We start from the raw sequence: 12,438 nt of genomic DNA on the forward strand, positions 1-12,438 counted from the left end.
CATTGCAGTCATAACTAGATTTTTGGGTAACTGCAAAGTGTACATTTCATTTTAAAACACCACAACGTGTAATTGTGCACTTCTCACAAGCACACCAGCTTCAACAGGTAAAAAAATATTATTTGGAAGGGATGAGAACAGTCCTCCTCACCTCCTTCAGATCTAAGCTTCGAAACCTACTCTCTTCTAAAGTTTGCCAGGAAAGGCAAGAGTACACAGCTTCAAATTCAAACACACAACTCAGATTATTATGTACTTGTTACACATTCTTGGAATTGTTACAGAGATCAAAAGAAAGGATTTGTCTCACAGCAAGACTGTACTATAGTAGTGAATACCCTTTCTCTGTGCTGAATGCACTCCTAGAAAACCAATGGCCCTTTAAATTTCAAGATCCAAACCAAACACCATTGAGAAAATGGTTATCCAAAATGTGATACAGATGAACTTGTTCTCTTGAGAGGTAGTACTTTGATGACACCAATTTATTTCCTCCAGTGCAAGTTATTTCGCGTTTGAGGATTTGTGGGGTTTTTTCCAAAGCAATGAAAACTCTGGAAACTTCAGAAAACATTTTTCAGTGGGATTAAATTATTTCCAACTTTTTTTTGCAAGTTGTTGTGAAAAGGAACTCCAAAGAAACACCAAAAAAACAAAAAGGAATGAACACAGCTGACTAGTTCTAGCAGCCTGTAGATTCTTAGACATCGTGTGGAGGCTTGAATTACTTTAATAATGTTACTAACACTGTTGTAAAGGAAAAATACACTTGCTTTCCAACGTTCACTTTTCACAGACTCCTTAAAATCAGGGATCCACAGTGATCTGCGGATATGGGGCAGAAAAGTACATGAAAACTGACCTGACCTGCACTCCTGCCATCCTCCCTTCTTTTTTCCCACACATGGAAGACGAGTAGAAGGATCACTGGAGAACGCTCAGTGAGGCCTCACCACTGATCAAAGCTACCTTGTTTACTCTTATTATCACATGCCCTACAAGACACAGGACTGCCCTACCTTCCACCCAAAGAAGGTGTCTTCAGAATTTCTATAGAAATGATGATGATCGTAAAGATCTTAATTTTCAGACAATTCAAGTTCAAGATTCCTTCTCTTTTTGAAGAGATGTATGAAAGTTTAAAGACTGAAATTTGGACCTTTGAAAAACTATTTTTGCCAACTTGTGTCAAGTTGCTCAAATTGGAAGTCCAATGTAACCTCTTCTGATTATATGATCCGTGTACCGACAAGTATACTGAACATCACTAAATAAATGTTTACCTATGATAAAATGCATCCAAAAATAAAATGGCCTTTACTGCACTTTTCATTGTGAATTGTGTTTCTCACTCAACTGCTGTCTTGAAGTTTGCAGAAACACACAACTACCTCACTAGAACAAGTGAACATAAGCCAACAGACCCAATAAATGGTTTCAGGGGCGTATAAGTCAGTACATTTTCCTCCCCTCCTGTTGCCCTTCAGTTTAGTATCTTCTTACCTAAATGGGCAGATTTCAAAACCGAAACTATTACCATTTTTCATTCTGCACCTAGAAATACTGGCCATAAGCAAGCCCAAGTAAACAAGACCAACTCAGTGGGAAGTTCATTGTTTAAAGTGCACTTTCAGATGTGGTTAAAACAGATGCAGACATGTTTTCAGCAGAGAGATGCAAGTCTCGGAATCCACTCAATTTACTAATATGATCAGGTCACCTCAAAACCAGAGACTGAATGGCAAATGATCATTGTGGCTTTCCTCCCTAACTTATCTTTGTTAATTTCCCTAACCTTCTACTCCTTGTGCAAACAATGCCCAAGCCAACTCTGAGCTGATTATTAAAAAAGCTAAAAACTAAAAATTCAGACAGCGCAATAAAGGATCTAACAGGAACCTGTAATCTAACACTGATACCACATGCAGTTGAGAATTCTTTCTAATCAAATCAGGATTGGCTCCTGAAGATGCAGAAAAAGTTGCTTGTTAGTCCCATAAACAGGCAGCCTCACTGACACTAGTATCAGCCATTCAATCCATCTTGCATGGCATGTTGCAGAAAGAAAGGTTCCTCCAGTGTTTTTAGAGAAGGCTTCCTTAGCGGCATTTTGACATACCACTTCAATTCAGAGCAACACCTGGTATTTCACCTTGAAAAGCACATACCTGCCCTAGGCATTTAACAGGAAGGAGTACAGTGTGCTCTGGAAAAGTCTATGCAAATCCAACTACTATCCACCTACAGGAGTGTAAAACCAAACAAAAACTTCATATAATCCACGGACCATCATTTTATTTATGTTAACAAGTCTCTATATTCTTCTGATTGCTTCCTTGAAGAGCACAAGGGCAACAAAAACTCATTTAGTTGGAAAATTTAAGATTATTTAAGTGTGCCATTGAGATAAAATACAGAGTCTTTAATAATTAAAAGGGAACATTCCCTACACTGGTCAAACTACTACATGTTAAGCACTTGCAACTTTGGACAATATTACTCTCACAAAGAATTCTGACACCTGTGAATAAATAAAAAACCCAACAAAACCTCAACTAAAACACCACCCCAAACCCAATGTTTACATCCTGTTACTACAGCACAATTTTACTTTACTGTTACTTGAAAATACACTATTTGTGTGGTTATAATTGGTTATATTTATTCTACTTAATATAAAAAGTCAATACAAAAGTGTTTCTCTAAGACAAAAGCAACTCCATATTTTTTTATTTTTCCATATATTTGTGAAAGAACCTTAGGATTTGTTCATACATGACTTTTCTAACTTGTGTTTAGGAGTTATCTTACCATTTGAGAATTTTATGTATAAAACGAAGAAGTCACCCCATTCAGTATCTAGAGAAGATTAACAGTTACAAGCTGGCACTAAAGTCTGTATCACTACTCATTTACCTCACTAGCTTTAAATAAGGCTAGTGATGGAATGCAATATAACTCGATGAGTAAAAATTATCATTTAAGGCTCTGTCTAGCAAGGGTTGCACTTTGTCAATGAATTAATAAACATAAAATAAACCCATGCAGAAAGCCATAGGCTCATAATACCATACAGCAGTTTTATTAAACTATAATCAAGAGTTGTTTGCAATCATTAATTCATAATTCATCCTTTGGGGATTTCCCTACCTAATCTGTCTAAAACCATCTGTTAAGAATGCTGAATAGCAAGAAAGCTGCACTAATTCTTTTTGTGCAGGATCACTGTATGGCAGTTTTGATTTAATACTCATTCTACTGGAGGAACTACAAAGATTTGTTTAATCTATAGAAAAGTCATTAATCAGATCTCATAAATTTGAAAGATAAGATGCCACTGAAAAAGAGCAATTGATTTTCACCTATGTCAGTAAGAAGCATCTTACCCCAACTACTTGAAACATTAGTCTGATTTCATTTATTGCATCAAAGACTAAGGTACTGAACATTATAAAGCAGTAGCCTAGCTTTACTCAGCCAATTTCACCATCGAAGGGGTCACAGAAAAAGAAACCTGAAACCAGTGCAGTTTCATGGTAGTACTGTTGCTCATGGGATAAAATGTTCAAGTGTCATTTTTCCTGTAAAGCAGGGTATCATTAGTGATATTAACATCATTAATTACTAATGTAAATAAATTTACCTACTTATTGTAAAATTGTAAAATAATTTACCTACTTAGGATGTTCTAAGGTACTCCTGTGCTCCCCAGCATACCTTAAAAACCACAACTATAAATTGTTATCTATTTCCCTTTCACTGTTATATAATAATGTAGCTTCAATAACTAAATAGCTGTCAATTAAAGACTAGCCTCAGTAAAGGGAAACCTGCAACCACATAACCCCAGAAATACAACTGATACTGTGACTAAAGTAATCACATTATTTTCATCCAGATCACAAACTCCTAAGATTAACTTTTCTGCATAAATCAAAGAGAAATAATCAGGTGCCTTTAGGGGCACAGAATATCAAGTGTAGGCTGAGAAACAGCTGAACAGTTAAGCCTCATGTAGAAAAAAAAAAAAGAAAAATTTTTGTGGAGTGAAAGTTTTGTAATACAAACCACAAACTCACAACTTAACCCACAATACCTATGAAACCAAAGAGGAAGAGTCAGTGAGCTAGTGACTAATTGAAACCAACAAGGTGCAACTGTGCACACAGGCAGCACACCACATGCTTCCAGACTCGATAGCAGCTAACGGGTATGACTCTGCATCCATGGCATAGTTTCTCTGCGGTACAGGATGTAAACTATGAAGAATTTAGCAGGAGGTTTGCTGCACTCAGTACAAGTTACAACACAAGCCTCTACACCATGATTCCTAATTTTATTACTCAACAGTAGTGCCAAGCCTCACGTCTAAAGCGAGTACCAAATTAATTCACAAAGAAGAAAATCCTGGAAAAGGGGAGAAATAGCTTCTTAAAGCTTGCAAGTTACTAGAATTTTTGAGGTACTGAAGAATAAATACTAGTACCCAAGAAGCATTTTAAAAGGAGTGCACTCAGATTTCCTCCTGCCCCGCAGATGAACTGAAGAAAGCAAAGAGTTTAAGACAAGTATGGATTACCCTACTTTTTCCAAAAAGGAATTTTCCCACACTCCAAAGAGAGCCATAAGGGGCAAAGCGCAAGCCCCCCTAGCACCATACGGGAGCAAGAACAGCCAACAATATAAGAACCCTTTAGCACCTTAGAGCTGGGAAACAGAAAGGCCTAGAGGTACCAAAAATGCCTAGGGAAACAAAGCAGCCAAGGGACTTGCTGGAACAAATCTCTCAGTGCATCTGCTGCATGGGAAATGCAAAGAAGTTGAAAAGGATGAGAGCTTCAACTGAATGTTGAAGTTCAGGATGGGAATAAGACCATATTCCTTACTTTTATGACTGCTGTACAGAAAGTACATGAGACGTTTGTATTTAGCCTCTAAAGAAGAGAGAGCACGTTTGATTTGCAACAAGTGCAAAAGTAGGTATGTAATGAGTCTGTACTGCAATACAATACTACAGCTACAGCCATGCAAACATCAGCTTATATATAAAGACCGATGCATGATGTAGAAGAAAAACAGGTAGGGAAAAAGTGGCAGGTTCTTCCCCCCGCCAGGTTTTGTAGATGTCCAAGAACAAAAAGCTATTGAAATCCAGTTAGAAGTCTAACAGTGCTTTAAACCTGTAAGCAAAAGGACCATTAAGACAAGTCCATGACTAATTCCCAAGGTTACTAGTGTTGCAGCTATTAAGTTTAGAGAAATGAACGCTCCTTGAAAGGTATCACATAAACGCATATCACACATATAAACCTCTTACATAGGTACTGGCCAGTGTTGACACCACGCGTGCATACATCCCCCCCAAAATAAAGCCTTATGAAGCTCCTTTGCTATATCCAGAGGAAATACCCTTCACTAGGGAGGTATACTAAGGTCCACATGTACAGGTATATTGAGGAACTGTATGTGAGTTACTGTTCATCGTTCTGCTGCTACTGAACTGAGTACAACGCGAGCAATGTAGTAGTTCCCAGTCACTTGAGGACTTTCAAGCCAATGAGACCACAAGACAGCTTCCCCAAAGACACTGCTAGCCTACAGACAAAATTCAAAGACCAGCGTCATGGAACAGGAGTCCAAACTCCCAACAAAACTACCCCCATCTCCACAGTTTCCCACTTCTCTTTAATCCCTTTAATAGAACATGCTTGTTCAGTTCCATGGAAAATAACCAGTTCCACGGAAAATAACCAGTTCCACTAAACATACAGTAACTTACCAGCTATTACAGTCCATTTCTTGAGGAGTTATAAGCCTGATATAACCAGTTACTTACTTAACACAACTTTGCCCCATCCCTTTGACAGAAAATAAGAACAGAGCAGAGTAGCTATTCATACTTGTGCTCAACTATAAAAGAAAGTAAAGCAATTCCTACTCCAGAAGGTATCTATGTGATGTACTTGGAAAATCTGTGTGGAATCAAAGTGACTGCAGAATAGGCTATGAAAACATTACATAAAATGAACCTGAAAAACTTGCCAACATGTTATTCACTAGGATTTCAAGAGATTGAAAGATGCAACAGATTTTATCAACTTTCTCATGCTATCTGCTGCTTAATACTAGGTCAACAGTTAAGGTACGGAGGTTGCCCAACACTTGTACATTACAATTCAATACAAAAAATTGGGAACAACAGAAGTAGTGGACACCTAAATAAATATGACGTACCAGCAAAGACTCAACATGTGTTTGTTAAAGGAATTCCTGCCTCACAAAACCACCAGATTTCTCTGTAGACATCACTGGTTATATGCATAAGGAGGCAGTCTGCTGAAAGAAAACTAGAAAACAAAGTCCATACCAAAGGTTTCAAAGGACACCAAGCAAGTCTCTGAAGAAAATGAAAGAAGGCCCTTTGTATGAATCCCACTAAGAGACAGAATGAAGAGAAGGAAGATGTAGGAAGGCAGGAAGTAGATGATTGCTTACTTTAATAGAGGGAAGTGACCAATGGAGTTTCACAGAAACATGCACTGGGCTATGGATTATTCTACATGATCATAAAGAGGGAGGAGAGATAAGCAGGTAATAAAATGATGACAATTTGCTGGCGATCCTAAGTTATTCAAGACAGTAAAGATAAAATCTGACTACAAAATTGCAGAAACATCTTGCAACATTGACAGGGAACAAAATGTCAGACAAAAAAAATCACTGCAGATTAAAGTGATACAGAAGGGAAAGTACCAACCTAGCTTCCTATGCAAGATCTTTCCAATACAATACATAGCTGGGGCGGGGTGGGGTGGTGTAGAATCAGACTTGTTTATGATGAGAGGGACTTCCAGGGTTATCTAGTCCAGCTCCCTGCTCAAACCAGGCCCACTTAAAGCATTTTGCTCAGGACCTCGTCCAATTAGTTCTGAACATCTCCAAAACTCCAGACTCTATAGGTGCTCTGCACACCTCATCCAGCATCTGACCACCCTTACGCTGGAAAAGGCCTTCTCTTACATCTCATCAGACTTCCCCATGTTCCTACTTCTGTCCATTGTTTCTTGTCCTATCACCATACATGTCTGGGAGCAGTCTGTCTCAGTCTTCTCCGTACCTGCCCATTAGGTGGGCAGCTGTAGTCCGCAGTAAACTCTGCCATTGGCCAGATGAAAAAGCACCACAGATTAAAGTGATACAGATGGGAAAGTGCTAGGTCCTAGCTGACCGTTACACCTCTCTTCTGGAGACCAAAAAAACCCCACTTCCTTCAGCCTCTCCCCTTACGCCACATGCTCCGCTATGTCAGTGTGCTCCCTGGTACCGGGGAGCTGAGAAGTGGACATGGTACTGCAGATGCTGTCTCACAAGTGCCAAACAGAAGGGAAGAATCCTTTCTGCAGCCTGCAGCCGCTAACAACCCAGCGTGCAGCCAGCCATCATTGCTGACTCCTGTTCAATTCTTTGTCCTCCAGGATCCCCATGTCCTCCCCCACAGAGGTTTTCCCTAGGCAGCTGATCCCAGCCTGTACTGTTGCGTGGTGTTATCCTGGCCCACATGCAGGATTTGGCATAAGGGCCTTGGTGGGACTTCACAAACTTCCTGTCAATCATCTGTTTGGCTTGTCCCTTTGTCTAACAGCCCTGTCCTCCAGCGTTATCACACACTCCCCAACTCACTGTAGGGGAGTTCACATGCCTGTTGAACATGCTGGCCCATCATCCAGGGAACATTCAGATAATTAATAAAGATGTTAAACAATACTGGCCCTAGTATCAGTCCCTGAGGGATGCCACTGGTAACTGACAAAAAGAATCGAGAAATTTTATATTAGGTATAGGATATATATTAGATTATACATGGACCTCCAGCTTGATCTAGTATGGTTATTCTAAAGTCATTAACTTCATCCTGAAAACTGTATCAGTAAGCTTTGTACATAAATAGGAAAACATTAGCTGTTGGTTCTTCTTTAGGCTTTAATATGTAACTCCAGAAACTTCTGGAAAAACAGAATACTGGCAGAACATTATGTAATGTTACATAACTAGAGAGCATTTACTGAAACTGAAATTATTTTACCTAGCTTCAGATAAAGCAAGGAAACAATACCATAGTAAAGAACAGGTTTCATCCACCTCAAGGCAAGTACCACTGTTAACTTATGCAGAATCTGTGACTGACAATAACAAAATTCAGAAACACTGGTCTCATGGGCTTTTTTTAGCTATTTAGGCTTCTATTTTGACTATATAGATCAAGCCAACTCCCAAACCTCTGACAGGATCTCCTGTACCAAGAAGGTTGGGAAAACATGTTCAGTAACATGTGGGCACACATTCTCCAAAGTTCCTATGACAAAACAGGCTTTCTGAAGGTTGCACAGCTAGCTATAATCACACAGGTCTACAGTCAGGATGCTGGAGGATAGGTCACCTTCAGCTAAGAAAACTGACTTTGTTTTTTTGGGAACATGCAAAGACAGAGCTCAAAGTTCCCTCTCAGTGAACTTTTCCCAAGTGCATGACAGTGAAGGTTGACAAAAACCTATTCTGCAGTCTCTCAAAAGTGCTTTCTTAGAGCAGATCCAGACTCCTACAGCCATGAACAAGCCCAACTACCGCTAGACTAGCAAACAGATACATAATGGCAACTGAGGAAGCCACTGGTGGAGCCACATCCTGGAAAGTGCTTTTTCCCCATCCTTGCCTTTCCTCAACTGTTTAAATGACTTGTTAGTAAATGAGTCAGCACTGACCACTTTAAACATGCTTCCTGACTTGTGTTGCCAAAAACCTTCCATAAAAAAAAATAAAATCCAACATAATTAGACTGGAAATGAGTAGCAGCAGTGAAGGAGATGTCTAGATTTTGAAGAATGCTGTACTATTTACGTGTAAAACACTGAAGTCACCCATCTGGGAGAAGAGAATTCTACTTGTTCTGAAGAAAATTGTGGGCTCTGACCTCACAAGCTGTATTTTATGAACTGTATGCCACATGCTTTGCACAATACTGTAGAAAGAATCTCTTCACAGCACAGATATGTAGATAGTGAAAAAGAAGCGTTAGCAAATATGCTTAATACTGCGGCTTAAATTTGCCGTCTTCTTTTGTCGTCTGTGGCACTATTCTAATAGTGCCACATCAGGGTCTGAACAGTACTAGAGAAAACGAAGACCTAGTTTAACTCTGTAAATGTAAGTGTAAAAACAAATTTATTAATAAATATATCCAGTAATAACTCCAAGGGTAATTTCTCCTGCTAGGAAAATAGGAATCTTATCCTACTGCTGGCAGCAAATACACTCTGATACTGTGTAAGAGAAATAAAAGCTGCAAAGCACAATTAAAAATAAACAAAAACAACGCTCACAGTTTCTGAGTAAGAGGCAAGTGGTCAAACACACAGTATTACACATTAATTAGGATGATGTACTTATACAGGACAAGAATTTAAATAAGAATCAATGCAGATGCCTTTTTTTTTTCCTCCCCCTAAAAGAACAGATTTAGCTCCACAAGAGACTGAAAGTGAGTTTGTCAAACAGGGCACCTTTTGTTTCCTCTTTGCTCAAAGTAAATAAAGTAAAGCAGCAGCAACATTCTTTTTTCAGTAGTATGCAAGTATCACATAGCGCTTCTTAGTTTTTAACAAAAGGGTAAAGTGTCGAGTTAACTTCACAGCAAGAACAAATCCCTTTGCAAGTGTATTTCATACAAGCAGAAAAACAGGGTCCTATGACTGCTGATACATAGTTCATGTAGAATATGAAACCAAACTCTGAGATTAAGTACTCTATATTTCTGCATAAGTACCCAAACAAAGCCAGCCAGTGAGACCTCTACTGAACAATCTAGACAAAACAGTACAGACAGAACTGACAAACCGGTAATTCAGTGGGGTATTTTATCAGGCAAGTGTAGGGAGCTACTGCCGATACCATCAGCAGCTTCAGCCTGTATCTGAACAGAGCTCGGGGCTCACACTTCAAGGGAACAAGCTCTTCTGAAGTCTGGAGCGCTTTACCAGGAAAACTGTAAGCTCTGAGCATTCACAAATGCTCAGACACCTCACGCCGTACGCAGGGGAGGTAAAAGATACTTTGAACACTGGAAGATGCAGTCATAGGTTTTGTGGTCAATGAAAAATCATACATGACATATTACATGTGCAATGATTCCACAGAGAATAAGACCACTGTTCATAAGGAGTATTCCAAAGGAACGAGAATGTGCCCATCTCCGCAGATATCTATTACAATTAAGAATTTAACATACGCAATTAAATTCCGCCTCTGCAACTGGAATGGTTTCTGTTAGCTCTCAAACTTCCTAAAAGCTGGCTCCGTATTTTACCTCTATCAACTGTTTCAGGAGTAGGAAACCCACTAAACTTTAATTTTACTTCGCGTTGGAACAAGTGGTTTAAACCCTTCCATGGGCTTCTTCAAACCGACTACGATTTCTTTAAACAGTGAAAGACAAATTCCAGAAAACAAAAAGACTAACTCCAGAAACACAGCTATCCATCACAAACCCTTCCTGCAGCCCAGCTGTACAACTGCAAAACAAGGCTTACAACAGTTTGTTTCCAGATGGGCTATGATGGTATAACCATAACTTGACCTCACCAGGACCAGTTGTTTTCGCACAGCTGTTCCATACGCATCATTTAGAAGATTTTGTACAGGTAAGTTTTGACTTGCTCACTTTAATAATCAGTGCTCAAAAGTACAAAAACGCTATACGGCAAGCACCATGCCGTTTTAATACATTATTTTTCAAGAAAGAAAAGTTGCATTGGGTGTATCAAGCGCCAAATTTCTAACTAAAGATCGGAAAAAAACCCAGACAAACTACCAACACCGAAGCGGCGGGCATGTAATTACTTAGCAGACCATCCGCAAGCCTGATGTTGATTTTTTTTCAAGCTCGTTAGGCACCGTGCGAAGCACGTTACCAGGTCACCCAGGCACAGTTCGCGTCTCATTTAACTCCTTAAAACTCGGGGACCGTCCCCGGGCGCCGCGAGAGCTCCAATCGGTGCGACGCTGGGGCCGGACCGCGAAACACAAAGCTCCGCCGGACCCCCGGGACGCGCCCGCTCCCACCGGCGGGGCACGCCGCGACCGACCCCACGCGGGGAGCCCTCAGGCGGGCGGCCGGGCCGGCCGGGTACCCCGGGCGGCGGCGCAGCCCCCCGGCACCCCGGGCCCAAACCGCCGGCGGCCCCGCAGCGCCTCCGCGCCGCGGGCGTTACGCAACGGCACCGCGACCTTGCGGGGAACTTCGGAGCCTTCCTCGGGGGGACGCGCCAGCACAGCAGCATCAGCCCCGCGCCGCCGGCGGGACCCCGGGCCCGGGACGCCGGGGAGGGAGGCGGGGGGCGCGGCGGAGAGCAGCCGCCCCCGCCCGAGCGGCCGGAGGGAGGGGGGGGGCTACGAAGCGCCGCGACCCGAGAGCACAAACTTCGGCGGCGGCCGAGCCCCGTCCCGGGCGGGAAAGGGGGGCGGGCCCCAGGCGGGCGCCGGTCGCTGCCCCCGGCCGCGGGGGGCTGCGGGGGGGCGGGCCGGGCTCGCGCGGCGGCATTTCTACCTGCGACACCAGCGGCACCAGCGTCTGCTCCACGGAGCGCGTGCGGATCTCCAGCCCCGCGTCCGCCCCCAGCCCCGACGAGGACGACGAGGAGACGCCGCTGCTGCTGCACGGGGACGTGGCCATAACGGGGAGCGCACCGGCACCCCGGCCGCCGCCGCCCGCGCTCCCGCCGGACCAACTCCGCTCCCGCCGCTCCGCGCCTCGCCGCCACCGCCGCCGCCCCGCCCCGTGCCCCTCCCCCGCCCAGCCAGGGCACCGCTGCCTCGCCGGGGCGCCAGGCGATGCCGCGCGCGCGCGCTCAGCCCCCACCCCCCCGCCCGCCCCCAACTCCCGCGGCCCCTTCCACGCCCCTTGGGACGGGAGTTAAAGCGACAGCGCCCATTTCCGCGCCCACCGCCCCCTCCCCGCCCCCCCCCCCCCCCCCCCCCCCCTCTTCTCGCGCCTCGCGGGCGCGCCGAGCCCCCGGCCCCTCAGCCCGGAGCCCCAGTAGGCGGCAAAGCGGGGCGGGTCGCCGCCGCTCCCAGCGGAGAGTGTCTGAGTGGCTCCCGCCCGAGGCGGGCGGAGGGTCCCTGCCCGAGCGGGGACGCCAGACTAGGTGTCAGACTAGGTAGCTGAGGGGCTCGGGTGGCCCCCGGGGAAACAGGGGTCCGGGCCGGTAACCGGCCTTGGGCTGCAGCGGCACCGGCCGGCGCGAGCCTGGTGGTCCCAGCCGGGGAGGGCCCAGGGCCGCCGGTGCGGGGGCGAGGGAGAGTCAGCTCTCGCCTTGAGGAGTGTTGAAATCACGATTCGCGTACTCGGTAGCGTCTGGGGGGACTAGTGAGCTGTCTTCAACTAAA

General features: G+C 43.9%; 1 protein-coding gene across 1 annotated transcript in view; it reads right to left on the reverse strand.

Moving 5' to 3' along the window:
* CTNNAL1 (catenin alpha like 1) overlaps positions 1-11,800 on the reverse strand; it is a 58,725-nt gene extending 46,925 nt beyond the window's left edge. Inside the window, exon 1 of the mRNA XM_037381716.1 lies at positions 11,600-11,800. Coding sequence (XP_037237613.1) covers positions 11,600-11,725 — 126 coding nt within the window. The 5' untranslated portion in view covers positions 11,726-11,800. The remainder of the gene's footprint in view (positions 1-11,599) is intronic.
* Positions 11,801-12,438: the final 638 nt, after the last annotated feature.

The sequence above is a fragment of the Falco rusticolus genome, chromosome 3 (genome assembly GCF_015220075.1).
Source record: "Falco rusticolus isolate bFalRus1 chromosome 3, bFalRus1.pri, whole genome shotgun sequence".
NCBI lineage: Eukaryota > Metazoa > Chordata > Aves > Falconiformes > Falconidae > Falco > Falco rusticolus.